General features: G+C 39.7%; 1 protein-coding gene across 3 annotated transcripts in view; it reads right to left on the bottom strand.

Moving 5' to 3' along the window:
- The window catches only part of LOC123606289 (regulator of G protein signaling 7 binding protein), a 104,109-nt gene that overhangs the window by 21,933 nt on the left and 60,550 nt on the right, over positions 1–21,626 (bottom strand). For 2 of the 3 annotated variants that reach the window (XM_045494444.1, XM_045494461.1), the window contains exons 3-4: positions 19,109–19,239; positions 1,495–1,642 (exon numbers count right to left, since the gene is read on the bottom strand). In XM_045494444.1, coding sequence (XP_045350400.1) covers positions 1,495–1,642; positions 19,109–19,239 — 279 coding nt within the window. The remainder of the gene's footprint in view (positions 1–1,494; positions 1,643–19,108; positions 19,240–21,626) is intronic. The other variant, XM_045494452.1, reaches the window with a different exon arrangement.

The raw sequence follows: 21,626 nt of genomic DNA, 5'->3' as shown, positions 1-21,626 counted from the left end.
CTGATGGTGGATCATGGCACTTAGGGTGGAGTCTTTTTGGCAAGGCATTGTCTTTGCCTCTCCTACCCTTCTCAATGCTGTCCTGTCCGTCCTTTGTTGTGGATGCTCTGTTCATCCAATTTGCTGTTCTTTTTCAAAGGAATTTATTCTATAAATCATTGTGTATTTGTCAGATCCATGAGAGGGAGTGAGTTTACATCTTCTTATGCCACCATCTTCAACCCAACTCCACCCTGTCTTATTTTTATTGCCAGCCATAGCCTGCTTTCTTAAAAGCTCAGAAGGCTTAGATATAGCTGCTGTGCTTGGTTTCTGAAAAGGCAAATGTCTTTGCTGATGGATTATGCCCTGATCATGGCCCTCTGGCAGATATTTCTTCCTGAAAATAGAGCAAAGCATTTTCTATTTCATAAATTAAGATAAATCATTCCCTCACCATTTGTCTATAGCTCTATCAGACCGTGCCAAACAGCTTTATTGTTTGAATTGTTAGATTTCCAAGCTTATACAAAATCCAAGTTTTATTAATAGCATATAATTACCACATGCTTCAATTTTCTATAAACACAGAAATTCAGTAATTAGCTTTAGAATTATATTACAATCTGAAAGTAGAACCACAATGGCTATAAATGCCATTGTGTGTTACATTTCTAAAAATAAAAAAAATAAAATGTTCATTATCTTGTCAATGATTCAACTCTACACAAAGCACTCAGTGGAACTGCCCAGTATTCATTCAACTGCTTTGTGCCAGCTCTAGGGACATTAGTAGCAAAGGACATGATATCACTGTGAAGGCCAATAAATAAGGGTCTTGTCCTCCTGCCTCACAGAATGGTATTTTAGCATGTATATGAGCCATGGCACTTATTATTATATTATTATTGCTTCCTTTCCCTAAGTGAAACTGAATTACTCTAGAATCTCTTCTTCCCAAGAAGGAAACTCCCTATCTAGCAGTGATATCTGGTGCTTGTTAAGGTAAGTGCATTAACTCGCTTTGGCCACTAAGGGGCCCTCAGCTGCATTCTGGGAAAGCAAGAGAAGGGAGCACTACGAAAAGCTTTCTGTCAATTGGGCAGAACGCTTAGCCGTGGACTGGAACCTAAGCAGGCCATTCCATACACCTGAAATCTAAGAAACTACTGGAGGCATATTTGCATGATTTTGGATTCCTCTCCCTTTAAGCAAATGGAAATTTTAGTACCCAGCCCTGTGGGTGAACTGTGATGGTATATGGATCCAACTTTCTCCCTTCCCATGGGAGCACACTGTTTTCATTTCCATGGAGACACAATGTGTTGGAGTGGGATACAAAGAGCCCTGGGAGCCTGTGACTACTGGAAATTCTACCATTCTACTGCAGGGTTTGGACTCCTTACCTTCTGCTAGCTCAGTTTTCTGAAATAAGAATATGAAAGAACAAATCTCAACTTCTGTAGCCCCTAAGAATATGAACTGGAGGAATACTGGCAGTAACTTCCCACTCACCTTTCAGTGTTCTCAATGTCTGTGGAAACCTGCCAGGAATGTTGCTGAATATCTACAGGGGATGATGAGGAGTCCTCTAGAGCAGGTGTTTCAGTACTCTCCTCAATTTTGCAGTCCAAACTCTTGGTTCCCCCACCAGGCTCCTTTCCTAAAGAGGGGAGAGGGGATGTTGGTAAAGAAAAGGATAAGAAATCAGAAATGCAAGTTCTATAGCCATGATATCATTGCAAAGATTATCTATGTTTTGCGTCATGGGCTCCATTAACCCTAATAACTTCTGAATATGAAATACTATACTAATTCATTTATTTCTGAATAATACTGAATATAGGTATCTATCTCTGTTTCTAGCTATATAAATATATGTACTTGTGTGTGTGTGTGTGTGTGTGTGTGTGTGTGTGTGTGCATAGCATGTTTCACAACATTCTGGGAAACCCTGAAGATCAAGGTAAAAGTAAGGGCTCCATCTTTGATGGAGTACTGGTGCTCTATAATCCATTCTTAGTGAGATAGATCAGGTCATCTTGAGAGGGGGGTTTCAGCCTGTGAAATCATGCTGCTTTTTGGTTCTTTGATTCAGGAGCAACTATAAGGGCCAGGAGTAGGTGACACCCAGCAGGTTGAATGAGAGTTTCTGCCCTTCTCTCTGACTCTGACACTGGCTCTCTTGGATTCATCTCCCTTAAATAAATGTAAATTTGGGGACCCAGCATGTAGAAAATAGTTGTATCTTAGTATATGGGAAATAACTGAGATTGTGGACTTGTCTTCCATTTCCTTGGCTTTCTAGCCTCCTTCACTTTATCCTTCTCTGAGGAAATAGTTCAGCCTCAAGATCCAGCCTTGCTCTGCTGAGACCATAAAGTGCCATAAACTAAAGTCCCATGTACATACTGGGTAGCCATCCACAGCAATGCACTGCCACTCGGCTAAGACTTGTCTTTTACCATGACTGATCTCAAGTGAATAAATCAATACTTTCTAGAAACAAACCTTCAAATTGGTTCAGCAATAAATTCATATGAAAATAAATGGGAATTATAGTCTATTGCCCAGATATCATCTGTTAATGTCTTTTATTCTGCTCTGAACATTTGCCATCTGCAAGGGTGTATGTATCCTGGTGTCATGGAAATGGCTTATGAAGCCTGAGAACTGAGTTTTATGAGTTCATTCATTCACTCATTTATTCATTTATAAATATTTCTTGAGTATCAGCTAAGTATCAGGTACTGGGCTTGATGCTAGATTCTTTTTTACTCTTTTATCCAGTTTTATTTGTATTATGTAGATACAGCTCTAGACTAGTTGGTAAGAATTTATTATATCCCATATTGTTGAATATTCATGAGAGAGCAGCCACACCAGGCTACCTCTTAGCTCAGTTTCCCTAGTCCTGATGTGTGTTTTGCATGGTTAAAATAAATAAATAAATAAATAAAACAAACACACTTGTGAATAGGATGGTAAAATCTAATGGGAACATTTTCCCTTGGATTCCTGACTGAAGGAGACTAGCCAAAATCTCATCCTTGTAATTTCTAACCTATATGGCAGCAACACAAGGAAAAAGAAACAAGCAATTAAGTGGTAATTAACTATACATCATTCATCAACCTAGAGTAGCAATGGACCTCTGAATATTCAGCCAAAGCAAACACACAGTTTACTGATGAGAACTTCTGATCCTTTTGTGTATACTTTATGCACATTGATCCTGGGTGATGGAATTGCTTTTCCAATTTTATGGTATGCTGGGGGTGGAGGTGAAATTTAATCAAGCACGTAATTTAGCATCTTACCATTTCACAGTTGGAGGGCACTGACCTCTTAAAAGTATTTGCATTGTGCTTCCTGGGAAAGTGCAACAACTATAGCCCATCTGCTACCCGCCGCTCAGCAGGGTCAGCCTTAGGATACAGTTCTGCAGTGATAGCTAAGCTCTGAGAGAGAAGCAAAAAGAACCAAACCCTAGTTTTTTGCTTTTCAAAACTCTGAAGGATTGGGCCACACATGGCTCCTGGGGTACTCCTGTGGAGTTGAAATGATTTGGGGAAAGCAGTATGCTTTTTGGGCAGTGAAGAGTAGAGAAAGAAGATACATAAGCAGACTTCATTCTCTGCCTATGGGTTTTGCTTGGCTTGGGGCCACAGTAGCCCCTCTCCTGTGGTCAGTACTGTACAGCTCAAAGCTTTCATTCAAATGAGAACAGGGAGGACATGAGGTAGCGTGATGCTCTTTCTTGGAGTCCTCTCTCTCTTTTTAAAAACATTTTTAATGTGTATTTATTTTTGAGAGACAGCGAAAGGGAGAGAGGCGCAGAATCGGAAGCAGGCTCCAGGCTCTGAGTTATCAGTACAGAGCCTGACATGGGGCTTGATCTCACGAAGCGTGAGATCATGACCTGAGCTAAAGTTGGATGCTTAACTGACTGAGCCACCCAGGTGCCCCTGGAGTCCTCTCTTTACCTCCCTCAAGTATATACTTTTTACAGGCAAAGGCATAAAGAGAACCCAATCTACAATCAGTTTTACACTTAACTGCCTGTAATAATTCTACTACTTATATAAGACACACATCATTCTATGACCTTTTCAAAGTAAAATAACTGTTCATATAACTGAAACACACCTGTGAGCTTGTCATCTCACCGGGTCATCTCCTCCTTTTCCTCATTTTCAGTGACTAGTTCTAACTCTGCTAATGCAGATGAACAAAAATAAAAGCCTTGAACATTGGGCTTGCAGTTGAGTGCTTTCTATCGGCTCACAAAATCTCTGCAGAATTTTGATCATATTGTATCTTCTCTGGCTGAAACATCTTCAAAGACAGAAGGTATCAGTATGCATTTAAGGGGTTCTCAATTGCAGAATATTTATGGGGTCAAGTTTACTCTGCAAGTAGATATTAATTGCTTTCACTTACTGATAGCACTGACTTCATGTTGGGCATCCCTTTCCAGTACAGTATCTGCTTATTGCCTTTATAGTACTTATCTCTTTCAGAAATTATCTTGCATATGTATTTTTTTTTTTATGTTTATTTTTGAGAGGAGGGAGGGGCAGAGAGAGAGGGAGACACAGAATCTGAAGCAGGCTCCAGGCTCCAAGCTGTCAGCACAGAGCCTGACGTGGGGCTCAAACTCATGAGATGGGAGATCATGACCTGAGCCGAAGTCAGACGCTTAACCTACTGAGCCACCCAGGCGCCCCTTATGTATTTGTTAACTAAATACATTTTTAATAGTACATAAATTTGAATATGTTTTTTCTTGTAACTGTTTCGTATCTCTACTGCTGTGTACGTATGTCTCCTGCTTTCTTTGTATACCACATTTCTTGGGTCCCGCATCTTCAGCTTTCTTGGATGCAGTTTCCATTTTGTTGCAGCATATCCTTGACTAATTACTTCAGAGAATATCTGTGGAAAATACATTTTCTTCTCTTTTCTCTTTCTTTGCACTCACACTTAAATTTTAATTGACTAGATATGGAAATCTGTCTTCACAGTAACTTTCTCTCAAAACTTGGATGCTACTGTTTCCTTTTCTTACATCCATATCCAGAATGACTTGTGTGTAGCCTGTTTACAGCTCTCTGAAAACTTTTTAGGGTATTACCTTCACATTTTTTGATTTATGAAATGGGTCCTAAATATGTGTAGGAATAGCTTCTTTTTATGTTAATCTTTTTTTGGCATTTGATTGGCATTTGTAATTTATTACCTCCTATTTTTTTATTTTGAAAATTTGCAAACCTATGGCAAACCTGTAAAAATATAACAGACACCCAAATATTCCAGTTTCACAAACTGTTAACATTTAGTTATATTTTCTTTTATTTCTCTCCATCTCTCTATGTGTATGTATATGTGTATAGATTTCATATATACATAATGTATTGATTGTATATAATTTTTATATTTAAAGTCACATATATATATATAACTTTTTATGACCCATTTAAGAGTAAGTTGCAGACATTGATGGCACTTTACTCTAACTACTTCAGCATATATCTCATAAAGAACAGGATCTTTTCCCTACATAACCTCAAAACAATGATTGGGCCAAAAAATTATTTAGCTTGGATTAAATATGATTCAATACAATTTGATACAATACTAATATTTAATATGCAGTCTGTATTCACATTTCCCCAATTGTTCCAATAATGTTTTTCTAACCTTTTTTTTAAGTTCCATAAACTTAAAAGGAAGTTTCCATAAAAGGATTATGCACTGCATTTAGTTGTCATTTTTCTTTTAGAACTGCACCCTTGTCTTTTTTTGACTTTCATGTCATTAGCATTTTTCTTAAGTTTTTTAGTTTTATTATTTTTATTTTGAGAGAGAGAGCAAACGGGATGGGCACAGAGGGAGAGAGAGAGAATCCCAAAGCAGACTCCATGCTGTCAGCACGGAGCCCAATGTGAGGCTTGAACTCATGAACTGAGAATTCATGATCTGAGCTGAAATCAAGAGTCAGACACTCCACCTACTGAGCCACCCAGGTGCCCCCATGTTATTAATGTTTTTGAATGAAGAGGTCAGGCTAGTTGTTTTATAGAAAGTCTTTCCGTTTGGATTTTCTTATTGTTTCTGCATGTGTGGATTCAGAGTAAACATTTTTTGGCGTGGGTATTATAGAAGTGCTATTGTGACTGGCTTAGTGCAGTGCATTAGAAAGCATATGAGTCAGTTTGTCCCATTATTGTTAGTTAAGTATTATTAGTGGCTTGGTTTCTGTCCAAAGCTTTCATTCCAATGGAAAAAGGGGATCTACCATTATAGATGTACCCTTTTCCCTTAATAGTTGCTAAGTACTCTATGGAGTGATTCATTGAGATGTTACAGCATTTTCATTTTAACTATTTCTTTTAGGTTTGGGAAAAGTTTTTCTCTTTTTCTTGATTATCTCCTTCTCTCTATTCTCTCCATTCTTTCAGAATTCCTATTTCTTATTGGAGTCTCTGGATCCATCCTATATGGTTCTTAACTATCCTCCATATTCCATGTTTATTTTGGGGGCTGAATTCTGGGAGAATACCTTGACTTGATCTTATAGTTCACTATTTTAGGGTCTCAGTATATTCATTATAACAATTGTTAAGAACGGTGAAGGGTCTGAGATTTTATTATACCTGTTGGTGAGCCTGCCACAGTTTCATGGATACTGGAAGAAGCCTGGAGACTTCTGGGTCAGAGACAAAAACAGTTTATTACTCACAGAATAGTAGTGGCCATACTAATAAGCATTTGTGTTGTTTTCTTGAATCCTAATTCCCACAGGGAGACACAAAAAGGGTCAGATCACTACCTGTCCAACAAGAGGCTGTGTGACAAAAGAGGAACCCTGAGCTTAGGAAATGTGCCTTTTATAAGCATGTCTGCCCTTTGCCCAAGAGGGAAACATTTTCATTATACTGAATAGTCAGGACGCCTTGCTCTGGAAAGCGATGCTATCTCCATTTTCCAAGGCATCTGCTAAGTAAATACCCTTGAAAAGATAGTATAAAACAAAAGGGCAGTCAGTGCCTCCATTGGCAAGATGTACAGAAATGCAAGAAGCTGGAGAGTTGCCTCCCAACACTAAGTAACCCAGCTATTTAGTTTTTATTTGGTTGATAACATTTTTATCTCCAACAAATTTGGCTGCTTCCTTTTTGTTACTGACAGTTATTGTTTTATGGGTATGATAGACTCAAATGTCTCTGAGAATATCAACTACATATATCTTAAATTCTTTGTTTCCACTTTACAATTTGTTCTTCAAGTATTAGCTGTTTGTTTATTGCAGTTGGCATCCCCTTTTTGGGGTGTTGGGTTTTTTTTTCATTAGAGAGAGGGAGCAAGGGAGTGAGGGCGGAGAGAGAGAGGGAGGAAGAGAGAATCCCATGAGGGGCAGAGAGAGAGAGAGAGAGAGAGAGAGAGAGAGAAGTGGGGCTCATCCAAAGTCGATTTTTTTTTTTAATTTGTCATTCCTGGATATCTATCCAGATTTATCTTTGAGGATCTCTGTTTGCCTATCGTTCTGATTACAGTGCCCTCCTTCTGATTATTTTCGTGAAGGGACAGGATGTGTGGCTGCAAAATGGGCGCTTAAAGCTTATCTTCTGGGTGCTTCTCATCTCCAGTAACAAGTTACCTGGGCACTTGCCTGTTTTTTGCCTGGGCACTTGCCTGTCTACTCAGAGTTTCCTGTTTAAAACTCCTACTCCAACTATAGATGCTGGAGAGGATGTGGAGAAATGGGATCCACCCTCTTGTGCTGTTGGTGGGAATGCAAACTGGTATAGCCACTCTGGAAAACAGTGTGGAGGTTCCTCCAAAAATTAAAAACAGACCTACCCTATGACCCAGCAGTAGCACTGCTAGGAATTTACCCAAGGGGTACAGGAGTACTGATGCGTAGGGGCACTTGTACACCAATGTTTATAGCAGCACTCTCAACAATAGCCAAATTATGGAAAGAGCCTAAATGTCCATCAACTGATGAACGGATAAAGAAATTATGGTTTATATACACGATGGAGTACTACGTGGCAATGAGAAAGAATGAACTATGGCCCTTTGTAGCAACATGGATGGAACTGGAGAGTGTGATGCTAAGTGAAATAAACCATACAGAGAAAGACAGATACCATATGTTTTCACTCTTATGTGGATCCTGAGAAACTTAACAGAAACCCATGGGGGAGGGGAAGGAAAAAAAAAAAAAGAGGTTAGAGTGGGAGAGAGCCAAAGCATTAGAGACTCTAAAAAACTGAGAACAAACTGAGAGTTGATAGGGGGTGGGAGGGAGGGGGGGGGAGGTGATGGGCATTGAAGAGGGCATCTTTTGGGATGAGCACTGGGTGTTGTATGGAAACCAATTTGACAATAAATTTCATATATTAAAAAATAAAAATAAAAATAAAACTCCTACTCCAGTGAGATGCACTGAACAATTTAGCCCGTGAAAAAACACTGGAGTAATGTGTTCACTTTCTTTTTCTTCTACAGCTGTCTTTATGGAGGCTCAGAGTTATTTCACACTCTGCTCTGCTTTGCTGCCCAGTCCGGACAATCACACCAGATGTCCTCCTGGGGCGAGCAGTGATGGTCTCATTGCTCAGTGTGGGGCAGCCCAGTTTTTTCTGAATGCCATTTCAAACATTAATTTCCCTGACAATAGTCCCAGAAACCCTTCCTGTGATTTGCATTTGTTGATTCCAAGTTCAAAGTATTTCTGGAATTGATTTTATTTTTGCAGTAATTTTCTCCTGCTTGAATTTCTTTTGTTTCTTTTTGAGTATCTTATCAGCTGTGGTTTCCTCTGTTCATTTATATCTACCAATCCAATCGCAATAACTTTGGAGCTTTGAGAAATTCTTCCAAATTTCTGGTTTGTTGAAGACGTCCTTCCTTGTTTTTCAGGGGCATAGAAGACTGTTCTTTGTTTGCCAACCTCTGTTTCCTTTTCCTCTTACAAGTGGGGGTGGGGGGCGGGGGTGGCATGTGGGAGAGCTACGGCCAGTGGATTGTAAGTAGGAGTGATGTATTCCTCTTCCAAATTCGCTCCGAAAAATCCTCCCATGTGATTCTCCTTGCTGTCTTTTCTCCTCCTGACCATTGGATGGACGTGGAGAGTGGAAGGAGCAAAACTGCTCACCCTCTCAGCTCTTGCATTGGACTCTGTCATGGATAATGAATTCTGTTTTAATCCATCAAGATTTGGTGTTGTTTCATGAAGCAGTACTCTATCCTGACAAATATAAGAACTGATATGAATTTATTTATTTTTTCATGATATCTTTTTTCTGTTATTTCAGTGGAGTTTCCGAAGGAGGGAAAATATATGTATGAGTTCAGTCTAACATGTCTGGACAAGATTTTCCACCAATTACACTCCCTCTCTTTTGACAATAAATGCAAAATGAAAGCAGTACATTCATCCATTCACTAGTTATTCACGGAAATTTTGCTCTAGGCACTATGCTAAATTCTGGGGATACAATGGTGAATACACTCAAGGTGATCAAGTCTAGAGAGGACAACAGACAGGAAAACAGGCAACTAACTACCCCTCAATGTAAAAGGTGCTAAAATCCGTGCCATGGAAATGCTTGGGGATGTAGGCCCAGGGAAAGCTTCTTATAGGAAGTCCCATCTAAATTATGACCCAGAACATAGGCCAGATGAAAGGGATGGGCGTGGGATGGGGGAGGATGGGTAATAAGTTCCAAGCAAAAGGAGGAACTGCAAAGAATGTGCAAGTTCAAGTACCTACAGATACTATACCTACAGATAGTTCAAGATGCCTGGAGAGCGGCAGGACAAGGTATGGGGGGCAGGTGAGGTGAGGACTATTAGTGAAAGATGAAGCTGGAAAATTAGATTCAGTTCATAGATGTTCTTAGGACCACATTAATGAGTCAGCAGAGTTCTAGTCTACACACCTGGACAGTGGCTAGTTTGAATTCCTTATCCCTAGCTTCCCTGTTTGACCAGGTGTCCTTAGATTGGAGTACCAGTTCTCTAACATCAGGTGGGCTCTCAGGAAAGGGGTCAACCAGCTTACAAATGGTAACTTCGAGTCAACGTTTTACTGTACCCAAGAGAGTGAATATGCATTCAAAATCATTTCTGATTATGAAATGAAAAACTCTGTCCCCTGAAAAATCAATTTCAGGCCTCAGTGAACAAATATTTGCTCAGGGAGGGGATAGATGTAGGGGAGAGAGTCCATAGAGTACCTTGAAATCACACTAAGCTGGCTTCATCACTGTTAAGAACTAGACATCAGAAAGTTGGCTACATTCCTCAGGGCCTTGCAAAGCTTTTTGCCTTCAGCTCTCTTGGGGTTTCCATGTATTTTTAGTTTGTTTATGGATAATATAATAGGCATGTTTGAGGAAAAGTTAAGAGAAACCACCCATGAAGCACATACCAGTTTGGAAAGTTGGTTATTCTTATATTCGTGAGAAATGGTCAGTTGTTTAGGAGAAATAAAAACACATCTGATTCTGGGGCAGCCTCAAGAGTTCCAGAGAGTACCCTCCACCTCAGAAATCCTAGGCACGGGCCCTGGCAGATGGTGCTGGGGTCCTTTACTTCCAGTGCGAGCTTCTTTATCACACTCGACTTGACTTTCCTTCTCCTGATTTCTTATTTTTCCTACCCTCTTTCTTCTCTATCCATGCTTTCCTCTACTGCTTTTCCCTTTCTCCCTCCCATTCCTTCTTGCTTTCCTGCCAGTGACATTGGGAAGCACTGCTATAGACAGTGTCTCTTTGGAGGCCCCTGGTGCCTAGCAATGTCCATTTCATCCATTTGCGTACATTTCCCTAGGAATCAAAACCAATCTTCTCTGAGCTAATATGACACCACTGCACTCTCATCTCCTTGATGATTGGGGCAAATTGCCTGTGTTCTTGGTACTCCCGACACGTTGTCTGCTCTGCACAGACAAGGCTTTCACAAAAGTTTTCATCCTGACTGGGAGCAAAATGAACACGGTTTGCATGAGATGCATGTATGGAACCGTATCTAGGTAGTTGTTCTTGCTCTCAAGTGTTTCCATAACCGGTAGGTGCTTTTTACCTCTCTGCACTATGAAAAGAAAAAACAAACTGAGGAAATGTAGGCTGCTTGTGAAGTAATCCAACTTTACTCTTGAGTTTCTAAAAAGCATGTAGTTTGAGAAGAGGTAAGTTATTTTAATTCAGTTAGCTTTTTACCTATATTAGAAAGTAGTTTCAAAGGCTTTTCTACGCTGTGGTAAGAAGATATTCACAGTGCCATAAAACACATAGTGGAAAATAAAAATGATAACATAAACAGAGCTCTATTCTTATCCATACACTGGAAAATAAACATTTGTCAATTTTGGAGAGATACAGAACTATCCTCCTTTCCCCACAGTCCTCTGTGCTCCTTATGGTACTGTAGTCCTGTCACTGCCCCCACAGTAGCAGCCATCTTGGCAGCTGCACGTAGCTATGTGAGGAAGCAGAGGCCCAAGGGTCCCCCAGCAGCACTGGAGAAGAGCAGATAAAGAGATGCATTTGAAGAAGGTCCCTATGCAGTTTTTACTGCTTCATTTCTGGCACCTAAAGTAAAGCAGAACAATATATAAGGTATATTTAGTGTATAATTAATTAATTCCAATTTTCCCACAGGAGTATGATGGCTGAATTATCCTTCCTTTGGATCACACAAATGCTACATTTTATTTAATTTTAATGTAATTTAATTTTACTAAATATACTCATTTCTTTGTCAGAATTCTTCCCACCCAAAGTAAAATATTTTATAAATAGATCATTATGATAAATAGATCTATAATAAATAGATCTATAAATAGATCATTAAATGATCTATGGAGTTAAGTTTGCTTCCCATCTTAAAAGTAACTCTCCAACTTAATGTTATTTTAGTAGGAAATTAAATACAAAATAGATTTTAGCTATTAAATATGGTATGTTGAAATATGTACACTAATCTTTAAAAAGTCAAATCTGTGGATAAAATTCAACCAATTGTACTAGTACTTTTTATTTCTCCATTTGGTATGTTCTCTTGCCCTTCTCCAATGGAGCTTAGTGGGAAAGGGTCTGGTGTGCTGGAACAATCAGGAACTTTGCAGTGGGCTTAATGTGCTATGGGACCTTGGGCAAGTTATCTCTTTCAGCTTTGGGTTCTTCATCTGTCCAATGGAGGAAATAACAGTGAGGAAAAAGCCAGATAGTATGTATAAAGCAGCTGCTAGTAGAAAGTACACAGTAAGTGGAAGCTATTGTTACTGCTATCATCCTAGTCCTCAACTGACTCAACTTTGGTACAAGGTGATGAATATGTTGTCCTACTCACTGTTTGGCATATGAAGACAGGGAGAGAGAGAGAGTAATAGACGGTGCTAGATAACCCTTGTAATAGATTACAGAAGGTGGTTATAATTATATTCTGCAAACAGTGCAAATTCATTCTAGTCTTGGATTCTTTGCATCAGATACCAATGTTTATGAGGTTGTTTCCATCTTGTCATTCAAATCTTAGATTAAATGCTGTCTCCTCACAGAGCTTTGACCTTCCCTTCTAGGGTAGCCACCCAGTTACTTTCTATTATATCATCTATTCTAATTACTGACATTGCACTTATTAGTATTGGGGATTTTTAGAACATTTGAATTTTTTTCTTTTTTCTTCTTTCCTCTCCTCTCCTCTTTTCTTTTCTTTTGTCTTTTTTTCCCCCTATTTTTCTGCTGTAGAGTATATACTTGACAATAAAAGGTGTGTCTTCAGCCTTGATCCCTGAAGTCCCCTAGCACCTGTTCTAGGTGCTATCATATCCTTAGATATGATAGGTGCTCAATAAATATTTGTTCAAAGAATGAACGCATGTTTCCACTCAGAATTTGAATCATAGTCTAAGATCTATTCTGCTTCATTTCTTCTAACCTGCTGTTCTATTTTAGTATCAATTGCTTCATTACATTGGAAAATAAAGTCTTGTGGCTATATTCTATTTCTGTTTTTATGTTGCTTGTTTCTTTTATTGGTGTGGGTCATTTCCTTTACATTTCTTAATAGGAGGGTTGAATATATTGGAGTCTTTACTGCTCATATTCTATTCTTTGTCTTGAGTTCATCCTGTATTTTGCTGGATGGTAGGCAGTTCATTAATTTCTCATAATAGCATCTTGAGCTCTCAGCTCCCACTAGATTTTGAATTAAGATTTTTTCAACTTTCAACATTTCTCTCTCCTTTCCCTTTGTGATTACATTATACCCTCAGAGGACTTGGGGACAATTTGGCTGTAAGCTGTGGCCCAGAGGTAGAGCAGAGTCAGAGGGGACCACTGCCCCCTCACTGTCAGAGCCAGGTGAGGGAAAAACACAGATGGAAAGAGCAAGTTCACATGTGAAGGGGAGCTGTGCTGGAATGTTCTATTGTCTCTGCTCCTTTCTATAGCACTGTTGCCCAAACTGATTGAATGGGGAGAGAACGTCAGAGAGAGGAAAACCATGGTCAAAACAGTAGGATCATTCAATTCCCTTAGAAACCTGGCCCCACTTACTGCCAACAGAGCAAATGAGACCTACAGTCTCATTTCATCTGGTGGCAGGAAACAGGCACTGATGGTCAGTGCGATACATGGACTCAGCTATGGGAAAAGATTTCCTACTAACTAAGTGTGAAGAAGAGAGAGCAACTATTTTGCAGTATAAACAAAGAAATTACACTTTGTCAAGCAATGGTCCAATCTACAACTTTAAGTGTTAGAATATGAAACTACAAAATGACTAAAATTATTCCCATCTGTCATCTTCTTGAAATAAACAATTCTCCAGACCACAAGCTACATGGTACAACCCATTGCCTTTATTGAATCTGGATTTTACCTCACATTACTGTAATTGACTTTAATTTTGTTGGCCGTGAAAAAAGAAAATCATTTCATTACTGTTTTTCTTCTTATTCTTCTCCTCCTTCTCCTCCTCCATCTCTACCTCTTCCTCCTTCTCCTTCTTCTTGTTGGCAGTAGCATGATCTTGTAAATTTTAAAAGATTTCCAAGTAGATTGTACCAGGGAGATGTATGAGACAGCAAAAATTCAGAAGCATGGTGCATGGAAAAAGCATGAAGATCCACAGAAGATTATGTTAAGGACTAAGGATACTTAGAATTTGCTTAATTGGGAGAAGAAGACAATCTTCAGCACTAAATCCAAGCTCTCTACAGGAGCTTTAAAATGATTTGAGCCTTATTTTTCCCAGAAGGAAACCATACTCTTTGCTCCTGCCGTAACTTTGTGCACTCTTTTTCTCCAAAGAGTAAGCTTATGACTCCTCAATACAATAGCAAAACTAAACATGATACAGAGTACTTGCTGAACTTCTGGTGGTAGCCAGTGGGTAACTAGAAATAAAAATAAGTTAAAGTACATGTAACTGTGAAACAATCTAGCTTCAATATCTAATCTCAACAACAACAACAACAACAAATTGACCAAAGACCCTCCTATAGAGCCAAACTTGATTCTGTTACAATTCCTTCCTTTTCTCTGATGGAAAAGAAATAGTGAAGAAGAGAGGGAATGGCCAACCAGTAACACTCATGCAGAGGGATAAGAAATTAGCTAACCTAAAAGTTATCCAAACACCAACTTTTACCACACATTAGAAGAAACATACCAGAAAGAAATTCTAAGTAGAAAGATATTTGAAGTGTCACAGACTAGAATGGGAGTCACTATTCCCAAGATTCCAAGGACTACTGATTTCCTGGATAAAGGGACTTAGTGAGATTTTCTAGACAGGCCACTTCCCTAGCCCAAGGCCACACCAGAGATACTACTGCCTTTGGATAAAGAATATGTTATCTGGCATCTTCAATCTTGGTAGACAGATTTGTATAGATCCTGGGGAAAGGGGACTTAGTCACATTGGCAGAGCCTTCTTCCCCAACCCTTCCCCATTTCTTGTTCTCATGCAGTAAGGCCGCTTAGGCTTGCTGACTCCCCTCTGTCTACTTTTATGAGAAGGGGCTGTACGTTTCCAGGACAAGATGCATGTTACATCTCTTAATTTGCCCAACTTTTACTTGAGTAAGAGTACTCCTGTGCTGTGGTCTGTGGACATATTTCTTCCTTTTGTTTTTAAGATTTTACTTTTAAGTAATCCCTACACCCAATTTGGGGCTTGAATTTTCAACCCCAAGATTGAGAGCTGCATGCTCTATGGGCTGAGTCAATGAGGCTCCCCTAGACATATTTCTTCCAGTCATTTCTGGCAGTCCATGGTCACTGGAGTCAAGTATTTCTATTCTCTTTCGTCATGGACTTCCAGATTGTTAGCAGCACATTTCATATACTTATTGTTTACTAGCTGGAGGCTCTTGGACACAGGTTACTCTCCAGTTTCCAATGATACCAAAGAAAGAAAGAAGAAAAACTAATGACATGAACTGACATTTTCTATGCCATTCTGATGGTGGGAATATAAATTAGTGAACAGAAAGAAGCCAGGAGTCGAAAGCAATCATTATAGGGTTAATCTCCTAGGTGTAATGAGGAAATTAACAGAGAGAATAAAGAAATAGAGAAGAAGTGTAATACAAATATAGGACTAGAAAAATTAGGAATAATTTCTTTAATGGAACCATCCCTTTTCTAAGAGCTAGTATTTTATTTGGCACTCCAGAAATTTTCAGGATATTTGTCAAGTATGTATTTTCATACATGTTTTCTAGTGCTTTATTTTCTCTGGTTTAATGATATTTTCCTTGGTGCCTACTTCTAGTTACTTACTTCCATTTTCCACGTAGTTTTTCAAGTTTATTAATTATTTTTTTTAAGGTTTACTTATTTTCGAGAGATAGAGTGAGCACATGCACAGGCAGGGAGGTGAGGGGTGATAGGGTGGGGTGAGAGTGGTGGGGGGGGGAGGGGCAGAGAGAGGGGAACAGAGGATCTGAAGGGGACTCAGTGTTGGCAGCAGTGACCCCGATGCGGAGCTCTAACTCACCAACCTGAGATCATGACCCGAGTCAAAGTCAGACAGTTAACTTGACTGAGCCACTCAGGTACCCCAGGTTTTTTTTTTTTTTTTTTTTAACTTTAAATAAGATAGTTTTCTTTACTCCTAGTTTAAAGATTTCTCACTAAGAAAATCTCTTTGTCTTCATTGCCTTACCTCTACTGGTGCTTAGACAGAGGTAACAGTACATGAGACAATTAGCTCTTGGACGTGTTTCCTGGAAACACAGGAGGCTTGCCAGGGGTAGAAGGATGGTTTGCTGATTCCAGACGGTGATTACAGAAGGTTACAGGAGGTTACAAATAGATTTAGTTGGAGAAATGTCTTGATGAATTGTTCTTTTAATTTTCTTCAAGCAGGAAGAAAGTAAATTTTGGGGGAGCTTTCGATACCATAGATCTAGGTTGGGGCCCAAGAATTTGCGTTTCTAACGAGTGATGCTGGTACTCCTGGTGTGGAGACTACACTTTGAAAACCAGAGCTTGATTTCAATGGTCGTGTCAAGGGCTTGCGGAGACAGCACGAGCCATCACACACAGCCCTTGCTCATCAGAGGTACCTACTGCTTTCGTATTTGGTTTTCATCAGCATGGATGATAAAGAAGAAAGCATAGAACAAAGTTGAAAGCATATACTTAGGTGGATAGAGAATGGCAAGGTAAGGCTCTGGAAGGTTTAGTTTTTACTCATATAGTGGGGGTGATTTCCTTTTGTTTCAAAGGGTAGAGTGACACCTTCCAATCTTCACGGTGTTTCGGAATCACCTGGAGGGCCCCCAGAGATTCTGATGCAGTAGGTCTGGGATAGGATCCATGAGCCTGCAAGGTTAGTCGGCATCCTGGATAATTTTGAAGCAGTTTGTCTAAGGATTTACACTTTAAATAATAATGATTTTAGAGGAATAAAATAGATGTCCAAGTGGAGTCTTAATCCTATATGTGGGAGAAATCAAAGACCCTATCAGGCAGATTCTTTTTAGTGTTGTACATGGAAGGCTAAGTGTGAGAGCAGGGGGTTATTATTTTTAGAATAAGAAGCAGGGAAGGGAGCAGGTCAGAGACTGACAATGAAGACAGGAGGCACTGAAGACCAAATGAGCTGATCAGCTAAGAGACCGTGTGTTTTTACTTGTGTGCTCAAGACAATACAGTATTTCCAAATACAATAAGGAAACAACCTGGATGAGGGAGTCCCTTTTACTTTTAAACAGAGAGCTAGCTGAGAAGAGCCTTTCTTTCAAAAGCCGGTTGTGAAAAGACAGAGTAGGAGTGGATGGCAGGAGACCAGGTGGCACACAGGAGTTAGAGCCAGAGTGGGGTTGGAGGTCGCTGAGTGTTAAGGACATGTCATCAACCAGGGAGATTGCAGTGGCAACACGCTCATGACATAAAATACTGCAAGAGTAGCCAATGCAGAGCCCAGAAAAAAGCTACCCATACCTGTTCTGTTCAACCACGTTTAAAAAGAATGAAAATGCTACTCTGCATGTGAGTTCATGTAGGAATGCATGCATGCGCACGCATGAGTGCACACATGTGTGCGTGCATGCGCGTGTGTGTGTGTGTGTGTGTGTGAAAGAGACAGCATGAGCGAGTGAGCAAGTAGACAGAATGAGTGAAGACATTGGGCCAGTGACAACTTGTTTGAATGTCATCAGTGTGTGTGAGTGTTCAGTTTTCTGATCAGGTATCAAGAGCGTCTAGGAGCTAATCTCTCCAAACATGTTCAGTTGCATGAATAACAGAAGTAGTGAAGGAAATTGTTGAAAGGTCAGCTTTTAGAAGGAGAAAGGGGGAAAAAAAAGTAATATTCGTGTTTCAAAAAAATGTTCTCCCTTCTCTGGAGCAGTGTAGAATGATCCTATTTTTAGTTCTGCCCTGTGCATACGTAGCACGTATGCAAGACTTGATTTTTACAAGGACTTTGTTATGCCATTTAGTTCCCCCCAAACTGCACGCTCATTTGATGTCAAGTCTTTATGTGAACTGCAAGGTCCTTCTTTTTCCTTCTCTACTTGAACCCTATCTTCACAGCCCAGCTCAAGCCCCATCCTTCTTTAAAATTTTCCCTGAAATTACAGGGTTTACTCTCTCTGAATTTAAATCACAGACAAGGATTGCCTTCTTCACATCACCCTGTTCTTTTGAGCTCAAGCATAAAGTGTTTGCCTTTAAGAGATTTCCAATAAATTATTTGTTCACTGAATGAGTAAAGAAAATATAGCTGGAATCCTCCTAATTAGAAACTAATAGAAACTTTTGATTTCCTCCCCAGGAATGGGCCTTGATTGCCAAATCAATCTGTATAAAACCATTCCTCTGGCCACAGTGATTGGTTCAGTTATAGACCCATGGTCCAATCTGACCCAATCAGAAAGAAGCTCAGGACATTTTCTAGTCTATAGTGGGGGAAAAGTCTCTTTATGGATCCTTTAGTATGCAGGTGTGATGACTGGACCCATTGGAATCAGTTCGCTGATGTCAGGGAAAGCAGTGTGAGGGTAAAGCCAACCCCCAGGAGAAGGCAGAGAGGATCATTCAGAATGTGAGTCAAAAGTCCGATCAAACCACGCTCAAGTCATGGGCACCTCTGGAAGTTTCAGGCCTTTTAGCCAATATATTCCTTTATGATTTAAGTCCAGGAATGAGATTTTTCTGTTACTCATCTGCCTCCCTATTGTTGGTTGAGTTCCCCCTATTTTTAAATCTTTGAGACATGATATGTAATTTGTCTTCTTGCAGCCAAATTCATTTAGGGAAATAGCAGCAGTCTTGGATGGCATTTACCCCTAGTAAGATTGTTATATATTTTTACTCCCCACGCTGATTGTAACCAAAGTCATGTTCACAAGTGATAAAATGATACATTTGAGAACAGTTTCTACCACAATTTCTGTTCAAGATGATCAGTGTTCTTATGCACTTAGTATTGGTCTAGAGTTCTTTCATTAATTTATATCAGACATTCCCTGAACATTTACATCCGCTCTAATTGTGTGTAGATAGCCATGGGGTGCATTTAGGGCTTTGGGAAAGATTAGCCTTTGTTTAACATTCCTCAGTGTTTATGGCAGTACACTAAATGCAGATACCTTTTCGATGAAACTGAAGAGACCCCAGCAGACATATGGATTTGAGCATCTCTGTTGTGTACATTTCTAAGCAACACTGCAGCTGGATATAAAGCCGACAGATTTCTGGATGGATCTCACCATCTTCCGGGCTGTAACAGAATGAAGGAGAAAAGCTGTGAGCATTTCTCAAGATTTCACTCATCAGCCATTTGTCTCAGCTCGGGGGGGCTGGGGGGGGGAGGGATGCTCAATAAAGATTCCTTAAAGCCTTGAGTCTAAAATATAGGACTTCCTGCTTTCAAAGCAATGACCAATGTCACAGTTCTTACATAAGCGTCTTTCTGACTAACAGCTCTTAATTTTTTTTCCCCTTCAGCAGCAGATTTCTGCTGGGAGCTTAAAATCATAAATGTTTTAAGTAATTGAAAATATCAGACATTTTTGATTTAACTGTTGAAACAGATTTCCAAAATATATTTAAATCATAAGACTCTTCTAGCCTGCAAGAAGAGATTAAAAACTCTTATTTTTAGAGAAACTAACGGAGAGCTATTCAATTGCCAATTATGAGAGCTCTTTAATATTAAGGCTCTAGAATAATATGATTAGAGAGCCAAGATATCAGTTATTTTTATCAAGGTCTTTTGTCTCAGTCTGAAGAATATTCCTTTATTGTTTGCTATGGTTAATTTACAAAAGGCCAACTGATTTTAGTGAAAACAGAAACATTTTATGAAAAGGAAAAGTAATACAATTCTAATATATGCTTAACAATCTAAAGCTAAATAATTACTAAACTTATGCTCTAAAATTTATTCTAAAGTCCTTGAACCTTTCTCTGTTGCCTATGATAAAATGTATAAATGGGAATATGATAAAACATGGAGGGATCCCTTTTATTTTTTTATTTAGGGAACAGTACATTGTCAGAAAAACCCTTTATATGCTGTTACAATTGCATGTGTTGAATAAAGCAATCTAAATAAAAGGGATAAAGTTTAGAGATACATTAGAAATAGAAGGAGCCTAGACATGAGCTCTGTCACATGCCCTAAAGTGTCACCTTCTATCCCTGTTCATTTAAAACACAGTGAAATCTGATTAAATAATGCAGCATTTGGATTTGATTCCTTTATAAAGTGGTCACTGGCAAAATGTTAGGGGCAATTATCGGAAAAAGAATGATGGCTTGATTTTTTATTTAAGTTCTGGACTCACAGTAAAAAGAGTTTGTATTTACACAGCACTTGACAAGGATAATCAGTTTTCATTTTCAGTACTTATTTAGTAGATGAACCAGCGTTTATCTAACTATATGGCTTATGTAACACGGGGAAATGCACCAGGGTTTTGCCTCAGTAGTACTGAGGCCGGCAAAGTTATTCTGTCTTTCCTACGCCACAGCCAAGTGCCTCAGAAGAGCTCACATGCAAAATTCGGCTTTCTCCAGAAAATAAAGGACTATGCTGGTTTCTCATTTGGGTCTCATGGGTCTAGCCCCAGGCCAACACTGGAAACAAGTGTATCTTTTGTGAAAGTCCCAGATTTTCTTCCGGAGCTTTCACCCTTCAGCTGCCCCGGGCTACCTGGGGTTCTTCCCCACTACCCCTCTCCCTGCCCCCAACCACACGTTATATCATCTGCAGCCTTTCAAACTGTCTCTGTGTTCCATCCCTTCACGGTTCTACTAGATTCTGGAGGAATAATGGGCATTAATGGTTCATATAGTAAAAAACGATTCTGGTGTATTACCCTAAGATGTTGATTTGGGCAGAAAAATCTGAAGGTAGTGTCTTATCCCTAAGGCAGCTTAGAGGAAAAATACGTGAAGGCAGGCAGGTCTTTTCTGTGCTCCTTCATCATCCCAAAATAGCTGCCTGTTTTCACCTATGTATAGCGTTGGCCCTCGTGGCACATACGCAGATTACAACAAAAGGAAGTTATAATAAATCTGTAGTATTTATTTATTTTTTCAACGTTTATTTATTTTTTGGGGGACAGAGAGAGACAGAGCATGAACGGGGGAGGGGCAGAGAGAGAGGGAGACACAGAATCTGAAGCAGGCTCCAGGCTCTGAGCCATCAGCCCAGAGCCCGACGCGGGGCTCGAACTCACGGACCGCGAGATCGTGACCTGGCTGAAGTCGGACGCTTGACCGACTGCGCCACCCAGGCGCCCCTAAATCTGTAGTATTTATCGCACATTTGATGTGTGGGACAATTAGTCACTGTAACATCAGTTCAAGCCACGGAGTATCCTTATTTTCAGAAGTACAAAACGTGTGCCTAGTGCTTAGTTCCAACAATACGCAAACTCATATATAGGTGACATTTGATGTAACTTAAACAAAGGATTATCATATTAACCTATCTTAACCAGTATGTTTTAATGTTTTTTAAATGTTTTATTATTAATTTTTGAGAGAGAGGCAGAGCATAAGCGGGGGAGGGACAGAGACAGAGGGTAGACACAGAATCTGAAGCAGCTCCAGGCTCGGAGCTGTCAGCCCAGAGCCCAACGTGGGGCTCAAACTCAC

The sequence above is a fragment of the Leopardus geoffroyi genome, chromosome A1 (assembly GCF_018350155.1).
Source record: "Leopardus geoffroyi isolate Oge1 chromosome A1, O.geoffroyi_Oge1_pat1.0, whole genome shotgun sequence".
NCBI lineage: Eukaryota > Metazoa > Chordata > Mammalia > Carnivora > Felidae > Leopardus > Leopardus geoffroyi.
The sequence above is the reverse complement of the archived record's forward strand: the minus strand, read 5'-3'. Positions and strand labels throughout refer to the sequence as shown.